The sequence below is a fragment of the Megalops cyprinoides genome, chromosome 13 (genome assembly GCF_013368585.1).
Source record: "Megalops cyprinoides isolate fMegCyp1 chromosome 13, fMegCyp1.pri, whole genome shotgun sequence".
NCBI lineage: Eukaryota > Metazoa > Chordata > Actinopteri > Elopiformes > Megalopidae > Megalops > Megalops cyprinoides.
Genome location: NC_050595.1, coordinates 25,467,414 through 25,494,372, shown reverse-complemented (window position 1 = coordinate 25,494,372; position 26,959 = coordinate 25,467,414). Strand labels below are relative to the sequence as shown.

The 26,959-nt window shown below is 45.8% G+C and overlaps 1 protein-coding gene across 3 annotated transcripts in view; it reads left to right on the top strand.

Moving 5' to 3' along the window:
• Nucleotides 1-22,545, top strand: part of LOC118787708 (unconventional myosin-Va-like) — a 44,126-nt gene extending 21,581 nt beyond the window's left edge. Inside the window, exons 11-42 of one of the 3 annotated variants that reach the window (XM_036543343.1) lie at nt 317-398; nt 1,060-1,200; nt 1,378-1,503; nt 2,223-2,306; nt 4,985-5,137; nt 5,265-5,362; nt 5,738-5,824; nt 6,512-6,620; nt 7,070-7,281; nt 7,672-7,828; nt 8,777-9,016; nt 9,336-9,584; nt 10,008-10,101; nt 10,350-10,498; nt 10,619-10,732; nt 10,935-11,072; nt 11,351-11,407; nt 11,814-12,041; nt 12,336-12,344; nt 12,953-13,050; nt 14,148-14,204; nt 15,278-15,358; nt 16,288-16,486; nt 18,039-18,132; nt 18,275-18,424; nt 19,120-19,274; nt 19,618-19,707; nt 19,802-19,952; nt 20,322-20,604; nt 21,227-21,401; nt 21,539-21,619; nt 21,760-22,545. In XM_036543343.1, coding sequence (XP_036399236.1) covers nt 317-398; nt 1,060-1,200; nt 1,378-1,503; nt 2,223-2,306; nt 4,985-5,137; nt 5,265-5,362; nt 5,738-5,824; nt 6,512-6,620; nt 7,070-7,281; nt 7,672-7,828; nt 8,777-9,016; nt 9,336-9,584; nt 10,008-10,101; nt 10,350-10,498; nt 10,619-10,732; nt 10,935-11,072; nt 11,351-11,407; nt 11,814-12,041; nt 12,336-12,344; nt 12,953-13,050; nt 14,148-14,204; nt 15,278-15,358; nt 16,288-16,486; nt 18,039-18,132; nt 18,275-18,424; nt 19,120-19,274; nt 19,618-19,707; nt 19,802-19,952; nt 20,322-20,604; nt 21,227-21,401; nt 21,539-21,619; nt 21,760-21,912 — 4,294 coding nt within the window. In that variant the 3' untranslated portion in view covers nt 21,913-22,545. The remainder of the gene's footprint in view (nt 1-316; nt 399-1,059; nt 1,201-1,377; nt 1,504-2,222; nt 2,307-4,984; nt 5,138-5,264; nt 5,363-5,737; nt 5,825-6,511; nt 6,621-7,069; nt 7,282-7,671; nt 7,829-8,776; nt 9,017-9,335; nt 9,585-10,007; nt 10,102-10,349; nt 10,499-10,618; nt 10,733-10,934; nt 11,073-11,350; nt 11,408-11,813; nt 12,042-12,335; nt 12,345-12,952; nt 13,051-14,147; nt 14,205-15,277; nt 15,359-16,287; nt 16,487-18,038; nt 18,133-18,274; nt 18,425-19,119; nt 19,275-19,617; nt 19,708-19,801; nt 19,953-20,321; nt 20,605-21,226; nt 21,402-21,538; nt 21,620-21,759) is intronic. The other 2 variants (XM_036543341.1, XM_036543342.1) reach the window with 2 other exon arrangements.
• Nucleotides 22,546-26,959: the final 4,414 nt, after the last annotated feature.

Below are 26,959 nucleotides of genomic sequence, written 5' to 3'. Positions count from 1 at the left end.
GTGTGTTCCCTCGAGCAGAAAGGGCAAAGGACGGCATTTCCTGAATGTGTAAAACTTTTCCACATTAAATAGGATGTGTGAAAGGGAAAGGCCTACTTCATACCCTGTTTGCCTGGGCTGGTCCATCTTAGGGGAGCAATTATTATATACAAGTTTTAACAAATGGGAGATTTCCCTTCACATTGGGGGGTGGTTGCAAATTCCCAGTAAAACTATGCTTATTCCAGGTCTTATTTGTAAGTGAATACCCTAGTTTGACTGTGGACTTCTGATTTTTGTATACATTTTTATGTATTTCTCCCCTGTTTTTCTCCAGGTTTGAAACCTTTGATATCAACAGCTTTGAGCAGTTTTGTATAAATTACGCCAATGAGAAACTCCAGCAACAGTTTAACATGGTGAGTGCTGATTCTCTCCGCATGGAGTCCTTTTGAAATATAACCTTTCATCACCCTATTAATCAGTCATCTTTGATGCGCAGGCTGTTGCATCAGGAATCCGATAGGCCTCCCCTCCGTATCAAAGGGTTTTGCCGCAGTTTGAAATGTCCTCAAGCATCATCGATGCCATTGGGTTTTCAAACGCGGCAGCCATTTTGTGCCATTGTCTGTACTTGTAGCAAACCTTGAAAAATATTCCTCATACACAAACCCATACATTTACAAGTTACAAATTCTTTCTCCTGTTGTTGCCAGCACAGTTCCCAGGTAACATGTTAATAATTTGTTAGGCTAGATTAAACCAATAACCAATATATAACATTCTTTTTGTGTGATTTCAGGGAGGCTTTGAGCACTTATTAAATCGCATGGTCATTTCACTACACCCATAAAATATATACCAAAAAACTCTTCAGTGTCTTACATTCAGCTGGCAGCAGTGAGAATTTGAGCTGTTTAATGGGAAGAAAATGGTGCACTTCCTTGGCAGAGGTTTTCAAACTGTCCCCTGAGTTTGTTTTGTGGACTATTGATTACTGTGTTGAGCACTTTCAATTAGCCAGCTCTCCAAGAGACAGAAGAGGTTGTTAAACGTTGGCTTGGCCTCTGCTCTCTCCAGCACGTGTTCAAACTGGAGCAGGAGGAATACATGAAGGAACAGATCCCCTGGACCCTCATTGACTTCTATGACAATCAACCCTGCATTAACCTCATTGAAGCGAAAATGGGGGTGCTGGCTCTCTTGGATGAAGAGTGCAAGGTGGGTCCTGCTTTGATCTCAAAAAGCACAGAGAAGTGACAGCCGGTCAAGCTTCCTGGATCAATCCTCTGCAGCACATAATGCCCATGTGATTTAACGTCTGCGTGTTCACAGTTGGCACGCTATGGTCCGCTTGCTCCTTGACCCTCATAACCTTTGACCTCTCGTCTCCTCCAGATGCCCAAGGGATCAGACGACACCTGGGCCCAGAAGCTCTACAACACACACTTGAAGACGTGCGCGCTCTTTGAAAAGCCGCGCATGTCAAATAAAGCCTTCATCATCCAGCACTTTGCAGATAAGGTGCTCACGGCCTTTTCCCTCTGTGGGCTCTCCGTCTGTACTGTAACTGCGTTTAAAAGGCCTCCCTGTCGATCATCCCTCTGAGAGCGGTGCGGTTTTTGGCCTTTGAAGGGCATTTGTTCACACCCCCATAAAGTAATAAAGGTATCAAAGGCCTGCGGTTTGAGCGGGCCGCGCTGCGCCGTTCATTTGTGTGCGGAGCTGATATGAAAACGCGGCTGACCGCGTTTGGTGTCACTCAGTCCCGTTTTAGCCTCCGTGTCGGGTTACGGCGGGCGTGCGCGGGTGAGAGTGACTGCCCTTTGCAGTTAAGAGAGCGTCTGAGTTCCTGCAGATCAGGGCACGGAGGAGGGGGCTGCCTCACACATTTCAGCTTTAATTTCCCTTACCACATTTGCACGGTCATGGCACCTTCCTCCTCTCTGTGGGTTAGGAGCAGTCAGCTGGGTAGATCTGGCCTGTAGCAGCGCAGAGCACCCATGACCTGTCACTAATGTGGAATTAGCTATACATTTTACTTGCATTAGATATCCACAACTGTAATATCTGTTGCAAGTCATTGCATTTTCCTGTATTTTTGAATCGTGTCCCTCTATTAAAGGGACCTGCATGCATGGTAGAGTGGCCTGGGCTTCTTGATTGTGGCTGTGGCCCTTGTCACCAGTGACTGTTACCCAGGGTGTCAGTAATGAACAGTAATGTTTTCCTCTGTCCCCCAGGTTGAATATCAGTGTGAAGGATTCCTTGAGAAAAATAAAGACACCGTCAATGAGGAACAGATCAATGTGTTAAAAGCCAGCAAGGTTTGTATCCCTTGTAACCAGTCTCGCTGCCACTGCCTGTTTCCCTTTCTCCTGGGCCCTGTGTGTGGTATTACTGTCTTAGTCTGAATCCATGTCAGCGAGACTGGATGAATGAGTGGGGTGTTATTGGCCAAAGGCGTTAAAACTCTGCATTAGAGCCCTGTAAAGAAATTCCTAATCTGTCTTGGTCCTGGCGTTTTCTGATGTATGACCTCGCAAATTGGTTGCATCACCATAAAGGTCAATGGCAACAGCGCCATCTGCTGTTCTTTCCACGTGCCTCATGAAAAGAGAAACATTTTTAGAATGGCTTAATGCTTAGAAACAACACCCAGGATGTGTATATTCTTTAGAGCACAGCTTGAAATCAATGTAATTATCAATAATTTGGTTATAGTCATTGCATTCTTGTTCAACAACCATCTTTTACTGACGATTATTGTGGTTGTCGCTGATTTCTCCCTCCCACAGCCCTGTGACTTCTGAGAGTGTCACACATGTGGCTCACCAAGCCAACTGATCCAGGATCAGTGACATTACTATTACATATCAGGAGGTTCATTTAACATGAATACATAAATAATGCTCAGAGCTGTAAAGGGTTCAGGGAAGACTGTCTGTTTCCCAGTGCTGTGTTGTGGGAGGGCTGACATGGACCAGTGGTGTGCAGCACGTGTTGGGATTTATATTCCCTCTGGGAAGAGGGCTAAGCTTTTAAACCCTATATTTGATCCTGGCAGATGACTGTACAGAGATGAATCAAATAATGGGCAGCGGTCACTGACAAGAGCATGCTGGAAGAGTGCCGGCAAACTCTGTCACTATGCAGGGCCAAAACAGCCACTGAGGGACGTTTAGATATTGCTTGAGTTCTGCCGCAGGGACAGGGGACTGAAGCGGTGTTTGCGCTGTAGCATTGCCTTTTCGATTGGTCACGGTAGCTTCCCTGTCGTCTCATGTGGTGTGGGCGATAACTGATGTTTTGAAATGCTATGGATATGAAGACTCACCGTCTGTTCATTCCAGTAACATTTCTATCCTTGTCAAAACTCCCACCTCCTTGTGTTGCCTTTAAAAGGGCAGCTGTCTTTCAGGGTCTGTTTGAAATGGCTGTGATTCAGGGAGAGCCTGATGTGGTCATCCCCAAGATTTTATTGCAGTTTACAGTGAAATGCTCCTCAGTGTGAGTCAGGTGTCTGCTTTTGAGTAAGATGAAATTTTATTCATTCATAGCTGAATGCATTCTGGCCATACAGAAGCTAACCTGGCTCTTTAGTTCTGTTTCAGTCTCTTTTCATAGAAGATAAATTTGTGAATGGCTAAGGCTAAGTGTATGCTAAGGATTTAAAATGTCACCTTAAGCAATAATCAATATTTAAAGAACTTTTCTTAATTGCAACAATTACTGCACATTTGATAGCAAATGTTTAGTCTTTGTGTGTTAATTTGAGGTTACCTGAAATAACAAGATTACCTGAATTAATGTAATATAAACAAACCAGACCTCCATTTTCATTTGTATGCTTATCACCCTGCATTTGTGTTCATGTCTATCTCTGTCACACTGTGTCGAATGGAAACAGCCCTTGATCTGAAGCACCTGTGATTCTGCCCTTCTGTGTCCACTGAAACAATTGAGTCATGGGAGTTGTAGTTTTGATTCCCCTCTCCCCCAGAGCTTGAATTGAACGATGAAGGGTAGCCAGGTTCTCTTCTATATGTCAAGTTTTAAGATGAATTATATGGACATATAGAAGTGTTATTTATGTTCAATATATAAATTATGTAAATAGATATAATTCTTAACTTTAATCTCTTGCTGTTTGTCTGTTCATTTCTCCACTTTGTCGGTGTGTGTGTCTCCCCTACCATGACAACCCTTGTTCTGCAGAAGGTAAACCCTCCAAAGCTGTCATCATGTCTGTCTAGCTGTGTTCCCACTAACCCTCTCACCCTCTCCAGCTCCCACTGGGGGAGGGGCGGGAGGTGTCTCACCCACATTGTTTGTCTGTGTCACCATGGTTTCAGAGCTGCTTAGGGGCACAAGGGAGGGTGCTTAGTAACTGCTGCAGCAGCTGGGGCAGGGAAAGGGGGGGGGGGGGATTTGGAGGGGGGTGTTAAACTGCTTGCACAGCATGTTATGGCTGTCTACGGTCCTAAGAAGTGAAGAGCATGCTGCTTGTCACAAACTATACAGCAATAATGCAAAATAGCGATATTTAATATTCCTTCATTTGGGCATAAACTGGTCTTTTAATGGTAGAGGGAGCTGTAAAAGGATTTCTGCACCATCTTCACAATTCTGTAATTACCCACTTTGAGGGTTCTAACCCCTAACCACCACAGCACACTGAGAAATGGAACTAACAGTTTCTAACTGTCAATACAGAGCATATTGGCTGTCCTATTACTTATAATAGTGCATTGGGTATCAGAGTCAAACCTCTCAGACTTAAAGAGTATATTTTTCTGCTTGTGTTTCACAGTTGTGGTCTTTGTGGAATTGATAAATTGTCATAGGCCAGTTTACCAGCAGTGTTGGTTTAATCCTTTTGTACGAGCTCATGAAAATTCTGAATAGATACCAGCACAATAAGTCACCAAAACTGAAAGAGCCATTGAAAGTCATTAGCTGTTGGTTGTCGAGATTGATATTTCATCCCTGCGTGCTGGGGCAGTTTGATCTTCTGGTGGAGCTGTTCCAGGACGAGGAGAAAGCCACCAGCCCCACAGGTGCGCCCACCGGTGGCCGCACCAGGCTGAGCGTCAAGCCAGACACCTCCCGCGCTGGCCAGGCCGCCAAGGAACACAAGAAGACTGTGGGACTGCAGGTGAGGTCAGCCGAACCGCGAGTGAGCCCGGAACCATGAATCAAAGATTGCTGAAACTGTCCGTCTCTCAGAGATGATCATGGAGTTTTTGGTGGTTTTAAAACGGTCTTATGTTCTTCTCTCCCAGTTCCGTAACTCCCTCCAGTTGTTGATGGACACCCTGAACGCCACCACCCCCCACTACGTGCGCTGCATCAAGCCAAATGACCGCAAATCGCCTTTCACGTGAGTTTGCGTTCACCACCATCACCCAGAGGGTGGCGTCAGAGACGCAATAACATATGGCCACTAGAGATCATGATGTCCAATCAAAGGGGCGAGGATCAGCACTTATTTCGTGTTGCAACAACTTTGATTTATTGTAGCCTGCCTTGCTCAGCTAGAGCAGGGCCCACCTCTGGGGAATGTTATGGTACATGACCTGGAACATGCTGTGGTCATTTAATTTTAGATGCGTTCAATGTGAGAGCTGTCACTGTGAAATACTGCAGGAAGAGTCCTATATCCGTCTTTACGGCACACAGCTGGAGCTGGTATTCCTTTACAAATGAATGGGATAAAGTGGCAGTTTGAATTCAGGGTGTCTGTCTCCTCCTCTAGGTTTGATCCCAAGAGGGCTGTGCAGCAGCTCAGAGCCTGTGGTGTCCTGGAGACCATCCGCATATCAGCTGCTGGCTTCCCATCAAGGTACACAATAACCCAACCAGGCCCAGTACACCCTAATACACCATTCATCCTGGTAAACAATAACCTACCCAAAGCCCCTCTTGCACTGTCCAGATACAGTCACCCAGCTCATCACTCACACACATCCACATACTGTGGGTACATCCAGCCAAGCTCTCTCTCTCTCTCTCTCTCTCTCTCTCTCTCTCTCTCTCTCTCTCTCTCTCTCTCTCTCTCTCTCTCTCTCTTCTCTCTCTTCTCTCTCTTCTCTCTCTCTCTCTCTCTCTCTCTCTCTCTCTCTCTCTCTCTCTCTCTCTCTCTCTCTCTCTCTCTCTCTCGCGCATGCTCACACAACCCAGGCACAGTCATCTCTCACACATCCCCCACACATGTAGTCCATGATCACCACCTCACCCCATGATCACAACCATGATCACCACACCTTTAAATTACATTACCTTTAGCTACACAGTCAAGCCCACTCCCAGCCACTTCCTATCTGTGTACATAATCACCCACCACCATACAGCCCCTCTGACATATCACACACACGTCAAGCATGCTTCCCACACAGCCAAACAGTTATACCCACATGCGCACACACACAAACCCCCTCAACCATTGGTCCTCAGACCACTCTAGGTGAAGTGTCAGCGCTTGAACCCCCACCCCCCACCTTGTAACAATCCGCCGTTGCCTTGACGCCAGGTGGACCTACCAGGAGTTCTTCAGCCGGTACCGGGTCCTGATGAAGCAGAAGGATGTTCTGTCCGACAGGAAGCTGACCTGCAGGAATGTCCTGGAGAAGCTGGTGCAGGTGGGAGGAAACGGGCAATGGCCTGGCAAACCTGCAGGCTTTGTGCTGGGCCTGGAACCGTACAATTAGCCAGTGCATTCATCTTTGTGACTACAGAAGCTATGTGGTGCAGTGACTGCATTTGTACTGCAGTGGCTCAGCTCAGAAAGACGAGCGCTGGCTAATTACCTGTCAGATCTTTCTGATGTTCCTGCTGGCTACATTGCAAGACACCAGGCAGCTCCTGCCCGCAAATCTAACACAAAGCTGAGCGTAATACAGAACTGCTTGTGTAATAGACTAAGGTGAAAATGTAGAGATGCAGGGGATCTGCTCAGAAGTAAACTGAGGCCACGCTCTCATTGCTATGAAGCCTTATTGAACCCCGTCTTCATGGTTGTGTAGCTGAGAGGAAAATGTAATCTGAATATTTGAAATGTGATAGTTGCCTTGGTGTTCCATGCTTGCAGGACAAAGACAAATACCAGTTTGGCAAGACGAAGATCTTCTTCCGCGCGGGCCAGGTGGCCTACCTGGAGAAGCTGCGAGCAGACAAGCTGCGGGCGGCCTGCATCCGCATCCAGAAGACCATCCGCTGCTGGCTGGTCCGCAAGAAGTACCTGCGCATGCGCCGATCCGCCATCACCATCCAGAGATTCGTGCGCGGATACCAAGCTCGATGGTGAGATTCTCCATCCAGGGTCCAGTGACAGCCACTTCATTTTCTCTCTGGGTTCACTCATCTGCTTCTTGTTCAGTCTGTGTCTAATTATTACTGATTCATCCTCATTCAAGGCCCAAAGCCAGTAGCATTCAGGGTCTGTAAATTATAATGCTCGTGGACTCATTCACAGCTGTTTCATTTCACTGAAATCTTTCTGCACTACTGGCAGCAGCTTTCATCAGCTAAAGGTGATCCTGTAGCATTGAGAATTTGGCCTGCTAATCTCGATGTGGCCAAGCTATTGTGTATTACTTAGGAAAATGAGGCGACTCATTGTTGTCATCTTCCTCACACTTCATTTCCACTTCACTCTGTCTGCTCCCACCCTCCCTCTCTCTCCGCTACCAGCCTCGCCAAGTTTCTGCGCGAGACGAACGCGGCCATCGTCATCCAGAAGTACCAGCGCATGTACGTGGAGAGGACGCGTTACAAGCGCATGCAGGCCGCCGCCCTCAGCATCCAGCGTGAGCTGCGGGCCTACCAGGCCAGGCAGCTGTACCAGGGGGTACGTCCTCACTCGCCCCGTCTGTCTACCTGTGTGTGTCCGCCAGCGTTCAGAAAGAGGGACATATTTAATGCTGCTCGGAACTCTGAACGACGCTGTCGCAGACGCTGTCATACTGAAAGTTTATCTGTATTTCATTTCCTGTTAAAATGTTTAAATACAGCAGCCAAGTAGGACAGTGTACTGTCTGCTTGTTACATAACCTCAATTTGTTGGGCAGCAGCAGTGAACATAAAAGTTGAATAACGATGTGTGTGGCTGCAGTGTTCTGCAGTGTACCGTGGATTCGCGTGAATCATTCCACATACGAATGTGCATTTATGTCAGTTTCTATTACTGAACGGATGAACCCGCAGTGGGGTCATAGGACAGTGTCATTGGAAGCCAGTAGCAGTTTTGAACAGCAGGCTTCAGGTTTCAGATTCACTGTGATAACACGACACTGCTGTGCATATAAACATATGAACTGCTAAGCATATAAACTGCTACGAGGCAAAGTACAGCTGAACAGTCAAAGTACAGTGAGTGTAGCTGGCCAGTGGTTTTTGTGAATGTGGGGTCAGTCCTACTGATTCTAAACATTAATGCTGCAGTGAGGTGCATGGGAAACTGCGCTAGTAACAAGAAGGTTGGGTCGTAGGTTCTAATCCTAAATGAGGTACTGCTGCGTTACCCCACAGCAATGTACCTCATCCAAGTATCTTCACTATATATCCAGCTTTATAAACGAATGATTCAGATGTAGATGTCCCAGTTTGCTCAGAATAAGGCTGTCCTAACAGAGGTGTGAAGGTGGGTGCCATGGCGTAGATATAAGGAAGGAGGAAGTGTTGTTGGAAGGCTGGCTTGAGCAGGACACATTTGCCAAGTCCAGAGAGCATTAAACAGAATACAAGGCATTTTTTTTCCCCCCCACAATTCCACACTCTCTTCTGTTTCTCCACGCAGCTCCTTCGCGAGCACAAGGCGGTCATCATCCAGAAGTGGGTGAGGGGCTGGCTGGCCCGGTGCTGGTACAAGAAGTCGCTGGCCGCCGTGGTGTACCTGCAGTGCTGCGTGCGGCGCATGCGGGCCAAGCATGAGCTGAAGAAGCTGAAGATCGAGGCGCGCTCCGTCGAGCACTTCAAGAAGCTCAACATCGGCATGGAGAACAAGATCATGCAACTGCAGCGCAAGATCGACGAGCAGGTGCGGCTCCCGCGGCGATGCGGCCCTCCGAGGCCCAACTTCCGGGCAGACGAAACATTCGGCATACATTGTTGACCATGTTCATTCATAACTCTTTCCGTCCAATTTTGAGAGCGTGTCCTCTTGGTGACTTCCAGTTGCTTGCTTCGTATTGTCATCCAGTTAGTTTATCAGTCTTTTACTCAGTTCATCAATAATTTTTACTCTAGTTGCCCCTGTCTGGCAGTTGGTTTTAGGAATGAGCCTATTGGACTTTGGGATCCCCATGGTGCCTCACTGAGGGTAACGCTCGTTGTCCTGGTTCTGTCTCCGTCTCCAGAACAAAGACAACAAGGCCGTCAGCGAGCGTCTGAGCAGCCTGGAGAGCGCCTACACGGCCGAGAGCGAGAAGCTCCGGGCCGAGCTGACCCGCCTGCGCGGCGCCGAGGAGGAGGCGCGAAACAATGCCAACCGCATCACCTCCCTGCTGGAGGAGCTGGCCAAACTGCGGAAGGAGCTGCAGAGCACCCAGAGCGAGAAGAAGCTGATCGAGGACCAGGCCGAGAGTTACCGCAACAAGATGGAGCAGGTAGGCAGGAGTCACCGATTCAAAATCGTCAGTGCGTGTTTAGCAATATGTTAATACGTTTTGTATGCTTTTATATTCCAGTGCCAACTTGCGCTTTTGAAAGCGTGTAATTTAAAAGGTGCAAAGAGAATTAAATTTCCATTAACAAGGTGTTACATCTGCACAAAGAATATGATTACTGTTTCTTTGTATTTGGAGGAAAATGGATTAACAGAAAGATCCCAGTGAATAACACCTAGTTGTAAGATATTCTTATGCTAATTTTCTAAATCTTAATCAGGAGCTAGGAGGCAAAACCAGAAGCGGTGCTTCCCCACAGACCAGGGATAGGAAAATGCTGCTTTACTAGCTTTGATGTTACTACAGTAGAGATGGAATGGCGCTGCAGATGGAACCTCATCTTGTGCTCTCCTCTGCTGACAGATGGTGGCTGAACTGAAGGACCAGAACAACCTGCTGAAGAGCGAGAAGGACGATCTGAACCGACTGATCCAGGAACAGGGCCAGCAGATCACAGGTTCACTTCCCTGCATGTGCCCAGTGTTTGTTTTCTCAAAGCTGCAACAAAATGAATGTGTTAGCTGGATGGCGGATATCGCTGTGTGGCAGTCAGCAGAACATGCAACTGAACAGCAGAACAAGCCTCTGAAAAGGGGCACAGCAGTCAGTGTTGTGCAAGAAGCAGTGGAATAATGGAATAAACAGTGGATTAATGACAGCCTTGCTTGTGTTTTACCTGGCCTCCTCTGCCTGTCTCTGTCACAGAGAGAATGGCCAAGGCCCTGCAGGAAGAGACCAAAAAGCTGGAGAGTGACCTGAACGAGGAGCGCGCACGCTACCAGAACCTTCTGGGCGAGCACCTGCGGCTCGAGGAGCGCTACGACGACCTGAAGGAGGAGATGACCCTCACGCTGGTGAGAGACCTTTTCCCCCAACACCTGTCACCTTAATGTGGGCTTTTGTGGTGGTTTTTTTTTTTTTTTTTTGGTCCCTCTGGGAGTTGCTGAAGGGTTTTTGTCTCCCTGCTGTATTAGGATGTCCCCAAACCGGGCCACAGGAGGACCGACTCCACCCACAGCAGCAACGAATCAGAGCACACCTACAACTCGGAGTTCCCTGAGTCCGAGGAAAGCTCCCACCGGGGAGAGGTGAGAACTGGGGTCTCAGATATGATCTGAAGTGAACCTAGTCTTTTTTGCTTGGAGCGTGGAGTGGTCTCTCCCTGAATGGTTAACATTAGAGCAAACAGTTCAGAAATGTGAGATTTTTTAACTTCTTGGAGAGATTAGTCAGTCAGCTGTTTGAGTGCCATGTCGTAACTCCTCTGGCTCTGTGCTGGGCTCTTTTCAGGACGTCACCAAGGCCGCCTTGGACATGTCTCTCTTCCTCAAGCTCCAGAAGAGGGTGACGGAGTTGGAGCATGAGAAGCAGTCACTGCAGAAGGAGCTGGACGTCAGAGAGGAGCAGTTCCAGCTGGCCCGGGCCAGGGTACTGGGCATTTCTGCTTCCTTTACTCTTACCCTCTGTCAGTTTCTCTACCTGTGATTGTAAAGGAGAAGCCAGGAATACCGTCAACATTAAAAATAACCTGCTAATAGCAAGCGTATTTGCTAGCAGTTTGCTCTGTTGCCTGTTGACATTTTATAATTGATTCCATCTCTTTAGCAATGTGGACGTCTGAGCAGACTGTTGGCAAAGAGCCGGCCACAGTGCTCTGAATAGCCTTCTGTTTCATGTCCCTGTTTTTATCTTCTCTCGCTCACTAGGATGATGAGGATCACAAGAGAGCGAGAGGGGCAGAGCTGGAGTACGAGTCTCTCAAGGTAAACACAAAGCATGGCACTCTGAGGGCTTTATGGAGAGCTCCGGCCTCACTTGATTAAACCGGAGCCTTTCCCACACTCGTGGTTCATTCCTTTCCTGCCTCGAGTTGCTCCCTTAATTGATTTGGCAAAATTGAACGGCTTCAGCCGAGACGGCCCTTGCTGGCTCTTAAGTCCTTTCACCGCTGCCTCCTGCTCTTAAAGCATCAAATGAACCCCCTGACCTCCAGGGAAGGTGGTCTGGTGGAATTTCTGGAAAAATACCCAGCTGCTTGCAAGTGATAAGGATCCTTCAGAGCTGTAGCGCGTTGGAGGGCAGCAGAGCAGGGGACTGTGGTGTAAGGCTTAGCCCATCTGTGCGACAGCAGGTCTCCCTGAAAACGCTGACAGCCCCTTCCCTCCACAGCGCCAGGAGCTGGAGTCCGAGAACAAGAAGCTGAAGCACGACCTGAACAAGATGCGGCAGGCTCTGGCAGAGAAGGGCGGAGCCGGGGCAGGCGGCGGGCCCCCTTCGGCCTACAAGGCGCTCCTGGAACAGCTGAGCGCCTCCAACGAGGAGCTGGAGGTGCGAAAGGAGGAGGTGCTGATCCTGCGGTCCCAGCTGGTCAGTCAGAAAGAGGCCATGCACCACAAGGTAGGTGTCATGAGGCAGGTCCACTGTCACTCATTATGTAATGAGACTGCAGTCTGCAAATATTAAGATGTCATTGGTTTAAGCTTTTAAATTTGGATGTCTTCAATTCAAGATTAAATTAAGTGTGTGGAATGAATAGCATGCATCTTTATTTTATTTTTATTTATTAATTTTTTTTAACCAAAGTTGTGTGTGAAACTATTATCAAATTGCAGATGTGTCCTTTAAAGCTGACAGTGCGTTAATACCTGCTTTCCCACTGTTCTGCTTTCTCCTGTAATGTCTTGCTTCCAGGATGAGAAGGTAAATTGTTCATCCTTCCTCAGGGTTTTAGAGCTTGACCGACATCACTCCTGCAGTCTTGCATTACTCAACAGCGCATGAAATTCATATCTGTTTTTATATGTGGTGAAAGGAGACCTGTCTTATTTTTTTGAAACAAATATAATTTAGGTTAGTTCCTTTGACAAGTTTCTTGTAAATGGTTGCATAGGGTGACCCATTGAATTAGCACCATTTGATTCATTTATTTTGGTTTTTGCAGCATTTGCTCTCATTTGTGAATACGGCAATACTATACACTGGCATCTCCCTTTTGACGAGTAGATGCTTCATCTCATCTTACGGTTATACACCTCATCTTACGGCTTCATCACTTCAGCTGAAGATTTATCAAGTCCCATTGTACGATTCACACAGTACAATACAGTAACTGATGAATACTTGTAATAGCTACTGTTAGTGTCTGCATAGGGCAGAGGGCAGGCCAGAGGCAGAATAGACAGTAGACAGCACAGTTGCATGGGAAATGTCAGTCCTGTCTTTGTAAGTATTGTGTAGAAATGCTAATGTTGGAGTGAGTAGAAATTCCTGTTTGAAAACTGCTTCTGCCTTCCTCCCAACTCCTGCAGGAGACGATGACGGAGCCCTCGCCATACACGGAGGACGTGAAGAGGTTGAGCGCGGGTGAAGTTGCTCAAGCTTACGTAGGGCTCAAAGAGACCAACAGGTACCTCCTGCGCTCTCTCCCCTCGCGCCCTGTCCTCCGACGGAGCCCGGCAGGCGGCTGGTTAGAGCCGGTGCACCGCCTTTACCTCCACGCTTCTCCCATGAGCCTCGGTATCGCCGCGAGGTCTGGCTCAGTCGCAGTATGTCATGGTCGCACAGTTTCGTTCACGGTGGCCTGCAGTGGTCGCATAGCGCGCTCTGAGGCATTTCTGTCTGAGCGTCCAGAGACGACCTGCAGCGGCTGCCCCTCCCAGAGAGGGACAGCGTTGCAGTTTTTAATGCGTCTTTCATCTAGGGGCTCACCCCCCCCCAGGTCCTCTGTCATTTTAATTAGCTGGCAGTTTTCTACATACCCTCTAAAAAATGTGCCTTGTTTTTGGGTGTGTCCATGCTGCAGTTTATCTCTGCATTGTGACAGCGAGCACCACTACTCTCAGCTGCTGTCTTGCATTTTTTAAAAAACATCATCATCACTGTCATGCTCCATTGCTACAGTTCTGTTGAGAATCCCACTGCTGAACACAGCAAGAGAAGAAAGCACATTAATCATCTTTGCGCCCAGAAGCCAGTATGCTGGGACGCTGGTGTTTTTAAATTTGGAATAATTTGTGGGTGCCAGTTTACCACTTCTGTCATGGGAGCTTGAGTTTACCGAAACAAAGAAATTAAAGGGGGAACTCAAATGTTAAATGAAATAAGACTTAGATACATAGTGTCTTGCATTCTGCAAAAGCACAATTTGTGCAGACTTCAGCTCCAGCTTTCAGCGCTGATAGATCACTGTGACATTCTCCATTTTGAGCAAGACTGTAGATGTTCAGGTTTTAGAAAAACCAACTGACCTGCCGCAATATGCAGAGCGCAAATTAGCCAGCGACGACGACGTGGCTGTGAGCCTCTACGCAAGCTGTATCTGGCACTGCCTTTCTGGCACGCGTGAAATTGCATACATATTCATATGCATCACAAATCATAACGTTGCCACCTTTGACTGGAGCTCCCCTTCAGACAGCCAGTAAAGCTTCTGTTGATCCAGGTTCATATTTGCTTTAGGTTATACTGAACAGTGTGCCTGTATCCATGTTCTCTCTTGCCCAGATCACCCACGTTTTTGCATAAGCCCCCTGAAGTGAATGAACTCATGATTAGGCTAAGGTAACTGAATGCAGGGAAATGCACACTGATGCGTGCCTCTGCACCGTGCATGAACATGGAGCCCTGTGGGGAAGGTGCATTTTTAACCTGTCATTGACAGAGAGCGAGTCTGATTAAACCCCCATTTTCTTAACCTAGTGACCTTCCCCAGTGTGAAAGCCTCTGACAAGCATGAATAGTGTCCACTGTAAGCTCACTGCGTTGGAGAAAATGGCTGTCCTCTTTGCTCACCTAACCTAATTCTAACCTCTACTTCATCTGCCTCTAACACAAGCAGATCATTCTCTGTTGCTTCATTTATTTGTTTGGTTTGCAGGATCTACATTAGCGTCCACCCATATCTGCATTAACAAAACATTACTAAAAACCATAAGTAAAACATACAGGAACATGCATGCTGCGAGTGGCTTTTTTTAGTGGAGACCAGATCTTATCAGACATGCACAAGAACCTAGAACAATGCCAGAATAGAATCATGGATGTTTGAGGGGCCCTGTTACAGTATATACTGCTAAGCCCCTATCTCTGCCATAATGTAGCTTTGTGTCTGACCCTGTAATGTAGTGAAACATGCGATGCTTGGTTTTCGGAGATGTGCATAACGAATATTTGGGATCCTGCTCTGCATTAGCTGATTGGTGGTCAGGGATGTAGGGATAGAGGCTCTTTCCACTAACTGCATGGCAGCTTGTGGTCAGCTTGTGTGGAAATTGGAAAATTTTGGTTTCAAAGTTGAGTGATATTAAACGAAAACTGAAGAGTTTGAAATTATTTTATGTATATTTTCATTTTCATTTGTTATTGCTTTGTTTAAATCATGTTTGCTTTAACAGTTTTTTGGTTGCATCATTGATTGTGTTTTGTCTTGACGTTAAATTGATTATTGTCTGACAGCACTAGATGGAATAAGAATCAGCTTGGTGAACTTAGCTGATTTTTTTTGATCTAGATGTGCTGCATAATCTCTGTTCACCCTTTTCGTTCTCACCTCACCCCTCCACTCATCCCCCCTCACCCCTCCCCCCTTTTTATTTTGCCATTTTCTTTTTCTTTCGTTCTGTTTTGCTCGTCAGATCCCCCACTCCAGACTACCATCAGCTGAATGAGGATGGAGAGTTATGGCTGGCATATGAAGGGTTAAAGGAGACCAACAGGTTAACGTTGTTTCCGCCGCGTGTGTGCGCGGGGCGGGGCAGCACGCTCCGGCCGTCTCTCCCTCCCCTTTCCCCGCCGTCACTCTGCTGTGTGTAGCCTGCTAACCCCTCCATCACACTCCCCGGTTCACACACGGGTTTGTTACGCTTTACTGTGGCTTCACTGGGTTTAAAGCGTTTCTTCCAAAGCAATCTCTGAGCTCATAGGACACGCACAATTCTAAGAACACACACACACATGCATGTGTCTCTTTTTTCGTTGTGTTCATTTCAGCAGCACAGTCTTATGGATCTGTGCTCTCATCCTTGTCACAAGCCTTATATACAGTTCAGACCTGAAGGCCCCTCCCACATTCCAGCACACCTTTGCTCCTCCCTGAACCTGTTCTATCTAGGTCATGTAGAAAGTGCTTAGAATATGATCACCACTGAGATGTCTTCCACCATAGTGTAGTGTAGCAGCAGACAGGCTGATGTCTTTAGGAAGGTGAAGGTCTGTTTGACCCTGATTTGCAGAGATGGTTGATTGCCTGCATGGTGGCTGAGATTCTCCACTGTGTTTTTGTCCTGTTCTCTAGGAATAATTCATTAGGAACCATAGACAATTGGTCCAAGTCAACAACCAAAGTCTTCTTCCTGAGTTACTTTGAAACAGTACATCTGTATTCATCATAATGTGTAATGCATAATGCATAATGCATTATGCATATATCATGGTGAAGTGGTGAAATGCAAAAGCACAGAGCCAGGATTGAAGCCATGCTCTTACGGGCTCTGGAACAGAGGCAGCAGCTGCTTTGCTACTTGCAGTTACATTGTCTGCTGAATTGCCAAAGCTCTGCCAAAGATCTGCTTCCTCTTGGTTTGGTTTTTGAGTGCCACCTCTCTCCTCCTCCTCCTCCTCCTCTCCCCTCCCCTGTCTCCCCCAGGCTGTTGGAGTCCCAGATGCAGGCTCAGAGGAGGTCCCACGACAGCGAGATGGACGTTCTGCGGAGGGAGCTGCAGAGCATGAAGGAGGAGAACATCCGGCAGCAGCAGGTCCTGGCGCAGAACCTGCAGCTTCCCCTGGAGGCGCGCATCGAGGCCAGCCTGCAGCACGAGATCACGCGTCTCACCAACGAGAACCTGGTGGGTGGGCCTGGCCTTCTGCTGCCCTTCCTTCACTCCGTCTCCCCCCTCACCCACACAAAACCACTGTCTCAGGTCCCTCTGCCACTCCAGAACCCAGAACCCTGCCTCAGGGACCCACAGTTCACTGACCTCATTTACCTTTGATAATTACGTTAGTGTCTCTCCCTCATTCACTCACTTACTGGCTGTCAGTGACTCTCTCAGTAATGGCGTTTCACTAGTAGAGGGCAAAATGCCTCCAAAGCCATTGAGCTGTGCTTGTTCACTCCTTAGTTCACATCTAAATACATTATGTTTAAGGTATGTATTTGTGTACTGGTTGCATTCAGCTAATTTTTATTCCATTTTGTTACATTTCATGCGGGTGTCAGCCTCCAGTCTGCCTCAACATTATCTGTTCACCAAGACGGGGAGTGGATTGCACATTTTTAAAATGCACATTCTTGTTAAAGGGAAAGCATGAAAACCGGATCACACCTGTCTTAACACAATTTAAGCATCATAATTTTGCCTCCCCCCCCCCCCACAAACACTATAACAGTAGCTGGTGTGGAACTGGAGAAAATTCAGTGCTCTTGTATGAAAAAAAAGTGATATAGGCCTATTGATATACTGTATCTTTAATGCAAATATAGAAGAATATTGGACTGTGTAGTCATCTGTCTCTGTGGCTTTCACCTCACAGGACATGTATGCTGAAGACCCAGGCAAATACAGGAGGGAAAAGCTATTCATTAACCAGCGGATAATTGTATGTAGGGGTGCTGGTGGTCAATGTGTGCATTCACGGTGTGTGTGTGTGTGTGTGTGTTGGCACTAACAGCACCTTGCCCTGTGTGTGTGCTCACAGGGCAGCGTGGAGTGATGTGCCATCACTGCCAGTGGCTGCACTCTTCGTCTTAACACACACACAGTGGTCAGATGAGCACCCACTCTCTAACGCGTGCCGGCTGGGTGACGGACGCACTGCTTTCCCGTGTGGATTTAGCATTTTTTTTGAGAATTCTTTACTTTTACAGTAACCAAATACTAATGATTAGCCAGCATGCAGATGCTATTCATCGTTTAAGAGTGCTGGCCGGTGTGCCACACATTAAAGGAGCAGCCAGAGTGAAAAGGATAAAAAAAAAATCCAAACCAGCCTTGAGCCAAGTGCAGCCAAACTGCTGAAAATACTGAGGCTCTAGCAGCAGCCACATGCCTGTTTCAGAGAGGCTTTCATTAGGCAGGTGAGGCTCATTAATATGGCTCATCTAGAAAAAAACTAAATGGTAACATGAAACGATTACAATGTACTGGATTCCAACTGATTTGCCGGATTGAACTTAAAGTGTGCTAATAATGATGGGCCATTTCATATTATATTTGATAAAACAATCAAGCAGTTTGGCAGTGTTTGGGGATAGGTGAAGATACTTGTGCTCAGTCAAAGTGTTGATCTGTGTGCTAAAGCCTGGGTTTTTTGCTTCGGTCCTGAATCTACTCCCTGCTTTGGAGTGGTAGTCGGAGTCCCTCTCTCGTAAGCCTAATGGCTCCTGCTGTCTTTCAGGACCTCCTGGGACAGATGGAGAGGCAGGAGAAGGTCATCCGCAAATACAGGAAGCAGCTCAAGGTCTACTCCAAGAAGATCGGAGAGCGAGAAGGTGATTGGGGAAGTTTTGGTCATGGGCATGCTACATGTGTTGCATTAAGACCACAGAAATTTTGTGTTGCTTTTGCTGGAGATGACACAGAAACATAATCGCAACCTCTTGGCTGCTCTTTCCCATGATCCTCCTGCCTCAGTGGGAGGTCAGATGGAGAATGTGTCACCTGGGCAGATCGTGGACGAGCCTGTTCTTCCGGTCAACATCCACCGCAAGGAGAAAGACTTCCAGGGCATGCTGGAGTACAACAGGGATGATGAGCAGAGACTGGTGAAGAACCTGATTCTAGGTGGGCAGGTTCACCAGTCACACTACAAAATGTTGCCCACCTCTCAGTGTTCTTAGGTTCAGGATTAAGCCGGCACCACCCTGTGGCCTCATCCAGCCTGATGGATGAAGCTAAGCAGGGCTCGGTCTGGATAGGACTTGCATAGTGTTATTTTGCTGCAGGAAGTGGTGTTGGTTGCTCCTTAGGGTGGGGAGTCTGTCTCTTTAACCAGCAAACCAAGGGCCCAGGGGAGGAGACACTGTTCTGTAGCAGCCTCCAGCCTCCTCATCAGATGAGACCTTTTTGTAAAGAGTGTGGGGTTCTCTGGTGTCCTGCCAAAATTCCCAATCTGGTTTACTCATCCAGACCATTGAATTAACCCCTCCCCCCAGTTTAATTGTCTTAATAATCTGTCCCCCTTTATTCTGATGATGTGGAGTCAGCATTCTGGTATGAACTGGCCACGCTGAATTACCCAAGTGAGGTGAATTACCCCTACCCTCTCATAAAGCACTCTGAGGTACTTCCTATCTGAATGCAATACATTATTCATTTCACTACTATTATTGCTATTATTATAATTATTGTTAGGGTGTGCTCTTGAGCTCGCCACCTTCTTGCTGTGGTACAGTGTTAATCTAAATTAGTCGTTGTGAAAGTCTCCAGCGTTGCAGCATGTTCACCTCACCGGCGTATTGCCTCTCGTCGCCGTGCAGAGCTGAAGCCGAGGGGCGTGGCTGTCAACTTCATTCCTGGCCTGCCGGCCTACATCCTCTTCATGTGTCTGCGCCACGCCGACTACCTGAACGACGACCAGAAGGTGCGCTCGCTGCTCACCTCCACCATCAACAGCGTCAAGAAGATCCTGAAGGTATGTGAGCGTGCCCCCTCTTTAACAGTTTCAGGCTTCCACAGCGGTGAGAACCTTGTAAAGGTTTCCGCTCCTTATCAGGCAGAGCCCACAAACTACAGTCTGACCCTGGCTTACTTCAGTGGTGCTGTCTTTGGTCATGTGTAACATCATATCTGTGTAATATAAGTATGTATGTATCTATATCTATCTATACATGTGTGTATGATATATCTGTATACTGTATGTATACAAGGGATATCCTGGAAAATACATTAAATATAATTCATCCTTTTTTCTACTGTGAAGGGCATAATGAAGCATTGTTCGTTTTTTTGTTTTTTTTTTTTTTTTTTTTTTACAGAAAAGAGGGGACGACTTTGAAATGGTCTCTTTCTGGCTGTCCAATACCTGCCGCCTCATGCACTGTCTGAAGCAGTACAGTGGAGAAGAGGTGAGGGTGGATACCGGTCATATAGATGTGATGCTCATGCCCCTGCTCTCCGACTGCCCTTGACCTCTTTGTTGCACTTTGTCTCCCCCTGCAGGCCTACATGAAGCATAACACGCCCAGGCAGAACGAGCACTGCCTGTCCAACTTTGACCTGACCGAGTACCAGCAGGTCCTGAGTGACCTGGCCATCCAGATCTACCAGCAGCTCATCCGCTGCATGGAGAGCATCCTTCAGCCCATGATAGGTAGACCGCTATGAGAGAATCTAGACTCTTTTATTGAACACAGCGCATTCCTTGCATCTGTAGTGTGTGGACGATATCGTTTCACACTGGTGTATTTTTCTTTTAACTTGTGACCTGTTGGGTGTTTGAATTCTGAATAGATCACCTGTGACCTCTTGAGTGCTGGAATTCTGAATAGATCAGCTTTTTATCAGATAAACCCTTTATCCTTCATGACTCATTCACTGTGTCAGCCCAGTAATGTTAATATTGACAGAGGTTTTCGCTCTGCCAACGCATGAATGTGTGGGTGCTCACATTGTGAGCGCTGTGCTTAACGGCGAACGCACCATCCCTCTGCCCGTTGCTCCCCCCCCCTCCTGGCTGCAGTGTCTGGCATGCTTGAGCACGAGACCATCCAGGGCGTGTCCGGGGTGAAGCCCACGGGCCTGCGCAAGAGGACGTCCAGCATCGCGGACGAGGGCACCTACACGCTGGACTCCATCCTGCGGCAGCTCACCTCCTTCCACTCCATCATGTGCCAGCACGGCGTCGACCCCGAGATCATCAAGCAGGCCGTCAAGCAGCAGTTCTACATCATCGGCGCCGTCACCCTCAACAACCTGCTGCTCCGCAAGGACATGTGCTCCTGGAGCAAAGGGATGCAGATCAGGTATGTCCAGGAGCAAGGGGGACAGAGGGAAGCAGGTGAAGGGTTAAAACGTCTGCAGCGGGGTTGCTAAATCCTGGAACTGGAGGGATACTTTCATTCCAGACAGGCGCTAATCCACCCGATCCATCTAATTATTACCTTGACCAACCTGATTTAGTTACTCTTCCCTGTTCAAAGTTACAGTTGATTTGAAGAAAGCCGGTGGATTACAATGCTTCAGAACCAGGATTTAGGAGGCCTAGTCTGGAAGCCAATGGCTTAGAGAACCGTGGAGGGACTAAGGGAGTTAAGAAGGGGCCAGGTCCATTTTGACTTCCACTGCAAGAACCCCCACAAATGATAGCGTCCCTCACTGATTTGCTCCCTTACTAATTCACTGCCTCACTTAATCATGGAAAGAGTCAGTGAATAACTGACTGGCTTTGGCAGTTACATGGTTTTACAGCTTGATACAGCAGAGCCAAATAAGCCAGGGAAGTTGAGGCAGCAATTACAAACACTGATCAACTAAGAAGCGAGTGCTGAGCAGACAGAGTTCCTGGAAGGGACAGTGCAGGGAGTGTGTGTTCTAAAAGGCACCGTCTGTCCTGTCTCCCCCTCCTGCTCTGGCGGCGACTCCCAGGTACAACGTGAGCCAGCTGGAGGAGTGGCTGAGGGATAAGAACCTGATGAACTGCGGGGCCAAGGACATGCTGGAGCCGCTCATCCAGGCAGCGCAGCTCCTGCAGGTGAAGAAGAAGACGGACGAGGACGCCGAGGCCATCTGCTCCATGTGCAGCGGCCTCAGCACCGCGCAGGTACGTCCGTCTGGGCCTGCCGTGTCTGAGTGCAGCCAGAAAGGCAGCTGTCTCTCTCAAACCTTGAAATTAATACCAGGCTAGAAAATATTAGTAATTGTTTTTTTTTTTTTTTTTTTTTTTTCCCCCCCCCACAGATTGTCAAGGTGCTCAACTTGTACACACCTGTGAACGAGTTTGAGGAAAGGGTTTCGTTAACGTTCATTCAAACAATCCAGGTAAGTTCATCAGTGTTTTTGCTTAAATACAACGGTATTTTGTGTGGATGGATGTCTGAGTGCATTCGAGTCTGATGTGTGCATGTGTTTGTACATAGTTTGCTGATTCTGTGTCTCGCTCCTTTTTTCCCCTCCATCAGAATCTTTTACAAGACCGAAAGCAGTCACCCCAGCTACTGATGGACACCAGAATCATCCACCCTGTCTTATTCTCTTTCAACCCCTCCTCTCTGGTCCTGGACACCATTCACATCCCAAGCAGTCTGAACCTGGGCTTCCTTAGCCCTGTGTAGAGGCAGTTTGAATCTGGGCTTTCTCGCACACATGTAGAGGCAGTCTGGACTTTCTCATACATGTGTGGAGGCTGTCTGAACCTGAACCTGCTTTCTCACGTGTAGAGACAATCCAGGCTTTCTCACACATGTGTAGAGGCAGTCTGAACCTGGGCGTCCTTACACATGTGTAGAGGCAGCCTGGACTCAGTCACTCAAAGCCAGCTTGTCTAAATGCCATGTACAGAGAGACGTTCACGCTAGCATGCTTAGAAAGTAGTGCGCAGCCAGTAATTAAGGTTCAGAGTACTTAGAAATACCTGTCAGTAGTGTCCCCAGAACGATCAGTAGTTCAGGTTTAGCAGTTAACATGAACAGTGCAAATAACTTCATTTTTCCCCAGTCTGGGATGAGAATGTAATGGTACACTGAAGCAAGGTCAGCAGAGAAGCTCTGTCTGTTTTGTTGCATTTTTTCCTACCCTTTTCTGAGCTTGGCAGTGTTCTGATGAGTACATCACAATACCCAAGGCCTGTACCAGTATGGTGTACCGTACAGGTTAATGTCATTCATTCACTTGATTAATCTTACCTGCCATGAAACTGGAGTTTTCCAGAAAACAAATGTACCCAGGGATTGGTTGACTGAAAAGGAAAACTGTCTGCATATCTGTACATTCTCAAAACAAAATGTGTCGAAACATTGTAAAAAATCATCTGCTAATTAACTATTTAATGTAGATTTTTTTTCTGTATATATAGTGATTTTACGTAGGACACAGATTATTGCTGTCTTGTGTAACTGGCATATCCAAGAAAATTGCACTGAGTCACTGCAGTGTACAGTGTTTAAGGTTAGGATTCTCATGATCAGCTCTAAATATCAATATTGTTTACAACTTGGACTCAACATTGTCTATCAGGAGTTGCGAATAGGTGAAAACCACAGTTATGTAGAGGCCCGAATGTTTTCAAGCCTCCAGTGTGCGGTGGTTCTTTAGTCAAGGGGTGTCTTAATCAAAAACCAGCGTACATATAATTGTTTTTTTGTGTAGCTGGCTGTTCCACCTCTGCTGTGAGGCTGTTGCCCAGGCTTAAGGCCTTGCACTGAGGCATTGAAGATGGTCCCTTCCATGACATCACTATGGTGGGTACAGCCAGTTGGTTCTCTCTGGGTTCCTCTACCTTGGGATTAAACATCTCGTAAGCACAAAAACATGTCCCATGTGTCACAGACAACTATCTCCTAGCTGAGACCTTTATCCACAATTCATTTCAGTGTTGAGTGTTTGAACCAGACTAGTGCTGTCAGTTTCCTACTTTCACTTTCTTGATCATTAAAGAACACAGATAATGGCATGATGCAAAGAATACCTGTTGGTGTAGTTGGCATTTCGCTGGCTGTGGTCACTACCCTCTGTGCAATGGCCTTTATAATGACGCTGCAAGCTTTATTCTATAAACAAAGGACCTGTGGCATGCCTTTTCCCTGATTTCTGTTTTGTTTAGATATAGATACGCTGTATATGCTTGTGGGAGTAAATTACATCCGTTGCTAGGAGCTTTATATGTGCATAGAGAAATTAGAATATCTAAAATGCATATCTCAAATCAGTCTGCATGCTCTTAGTCTTACAGGTTACATAGTTTTGTGGACTGAGTGAAACTGGTTCACAAAACTCTTGACCCAAAGATGAAACCCCTGATAAAACATGCTATTGGTTATGTGGAAGAGTGGAGACTTAAATCGAAACATTTGTGGTCATCCCTTGCCTTATTCGTTGTTCTTTTTTGGATGATTTAGGTGGATTTAGATGCATTGTTCTTCATATGTTTGCCTGTCAACAGTATCTACCGGTGGATTAATTTTCATTCTTCCCATTTTATTTGTGCCACCTCTTCTAACTAAATCTAAGTAAATTCTAACTGCCCATGAGCGTTATACACAGATAATTCTCTCTCAAAGGGTTACAAAAGAACGTGAAACATAAATCGTGTTGTTATACCATGTCGATATTTGGTAAGTGGTGTGGAGCAAAAAATGCATATCAATCACTGGGACCATCAAGACTATATTGTGAACATTGCTTCTGACATTGTTATAAGTGTACTGTACTGGATCGCCAAATATGACAATTATTTAAAAGTGCGTATGTGTATATATTTTAATACAGTTACACAAAATGGAATAATTGGATTATGCTGGAAAATAATGTAATATTTAAAGTCTTACCATTTTGAATGTGTTTTTAATCTGTTGCTCATGTAATATGTAAATTTTATTTGCAACACATTTTTGGAAGAAGCCTTACCTGACAGAACGTACATCTCACGGTTTGTGACTTTTTTTTGTCTGTGGAGTGTTTGTTACATTGCTTGATTTTTCAAAGTTCATATATTTAATATTATTTTTTGTCTGTAAAGAACTGTTAGTCATGGATATTGAGAGTAGAATGTGTTGTAGCCTTTTAAGACCCTCCATGTTACCTTAAACAGTGTTAATTTATGCACTTTTTTAATATTCCTCTGGAATTTCAATAAATGCTGAAAGAAGGTTCACTAAGTATATTGCTTCTTTTTCAATATCAGTAATTTTTTTTGGTTTGTAATGGTCTTTAATGTTGCTAAAGGCCAGCGTTTCCCAAACCTCTTCTGGAGGCCCACTTGTCCTGCATGTTTTAGATGTCTCCCTGCTCCTGCAGCTGATTTAAATGATCGGTTTGTTAAGCAGCTTCAGGAGTTCATAATGAGTTGATCGTTTGAATCAGCTGTGTTGGAGCTGGAAGACATCTAAAACATGCAGGACAAGTGGTCCTCCAGGAGAGGTTTGGGGAAGGCTCCTACTCCTGGAGCCCCCTTGTCCTGCATGTCTTCTATCTATCCTTGCTCCAAACACACCCAATTAAAATTAGTGTGATCCTCTTGATTAAATCAGGTGTGCCCAACTAATCAAAAGTGCCACTGATGAGTTCAGTCAGGTAGGTAGAGCAGGGAAAGATGGAAAACGTGCAGAGCAGGGGGGCCCCAGGAGCAGGATTGAGAATCAGTGGATTAAATCACCTTTCAGACACCAAAGGTACATTCAATCTCTTCATGCTTGTTGAGAGACATCTCTAGATTTATAATTTGGAGAGATACTTCATTCATTTTCAAATGGTGGACAAGTTTTCATGTCCACATTACATTTCATATTTACAGCTCTGAGTTTGCAGTGTGCATTTATGTCTTCAGTAAATGTAGTACTTATTGAAAGAGCCAGTTGGACACGATCAGTGAAAATTTTGGACTCCAGAAATTTCCAGAGAGCATATCTGTACTTATCATAAATAAAAAAAAAAAAAATCTCATTTACCTTTGAAATGTCACACTTTTGTCAGCTACTGTCCTGTATCTGTGACTGTTATCTGACCGTGAAATCTGGCACACCCTGTTCTGTAGGAGGTGCCCACAATGTAGGTGGTGGCATTCATCTTTGGAGTCACTTCCAAATACAAGTCTAAAACACAAGCTCCACTGAGAAACATTTTTCTCAGAACAAAGTTTGCCTCCCCATTCTCATTCTTTCCTATGATTCAGGCTTTTACTTCTATTCATGCAGGATGTAAATGAAAATCAAATGAATGGATAGAATCAAAAGGATGATTTAAGATGAACTATTTACTGACAAAGTACTCTTGGGAATGAAATTTGCACACTTGCTGTTAAACCCCAAGACAATATAGTTTCTTTAGGCTAATGTATTTTGGTGTCAATATGTTAATGGTGAGACTTGTCATATGGTCCAATAAATCAGATTTTAAAAGCAGTCTACCAGTAAGTGTGTCAGGTTTACTCCTATTAGTATAGATACACATGTTGTAAGACAGCACTTTATGACAAGATTTTCTGTTATGTGTATGTGTATTGTCATTTGATGCCAGCTTGTTTTAGCGGACAACTTTGATTTTTTTTTTTTTTTTTTTACCTTGAAGCCTTTTGAAGTTTAAATCCCAACAGGGTAAACCGTTATGTAAAATGGGTCCTGTGTTTGTTTTTTTCTTGTTCCATTAAAATGATTAATTTAGTCAACGTCCACAGAACCGTCACTTTGCAGCTATTTAAATGTTTGCAAATTTTGTGATGTTCCAGTGTTATATGATATAGCTTTGTGTTGCTGCTTTTTGTTTGGCAATTTTGAAATATTGATGCGCTATGCTGAGATGATAATCCTCCACACAAACTACTCTTTTGAAATCCCAAAAACACACAGTATCATATCACTAAATGAATTCCTCCTTTCTGACTGCAGATATATAGTGGGAGTATCACTTTAATTTATATGTAATTGTAAAGAAATACTACATTTTAAACAATGCCTGACAAAACTCAGAAACTGTTTATTAATGTGTAAATGTGAAGATCCAAACCGTACCTTCTGTTATTCCTGGTAGTTGTAAGTAGTAACTGTGTTGACCATTGGAAAATATGCAATAAAGTACTAAACTTGTCAAAACTGTATAAATAAAGGATTCAGCACCATAAGTTTTTGTTGTGGTTTTTTTTCCCTTTGTTTCCCTAGATTATTCAATGAACATACCTTTGTATTATTCAGCTACAAAGAAGCCAACTATTATGATCACATGACTTGTGGGAATGTCTAAATCTGGAAGTGTAACTTAGGTTGGCGCTCCACGTTTTACATGAATGATATTTGCGCATGAAATGAATTAACTAGTCAACTACTTGAGGAAACAATATTAGTGTTTATTTAAAAAAAAAAAAAAAGAATGTAACAACGTAATTTTCAAGAATCGGCAGCATGGCCGTGCTCGGCAGCTTAACCTGACAGTAGCCTATCTCATGCATCCTGTTTGACGTGTCCTCAAGCACTGTGTAAATGAAACACACCCGGTCTGTAAAGCTCTTGTCACAAGACGGAATGGGCGGGAGGAGGGAGGGACAAAGTCCGCTGAACAGGTGAAGGAGTGGAGTTTGCGCGTCTGTTCAGCTTCCCAAATGAAGCACTGACACGATTCCAAAGGAAAAAAAAAAAAGTTCCGGTGCGATGCTTGTGAATCTGACATTCACTT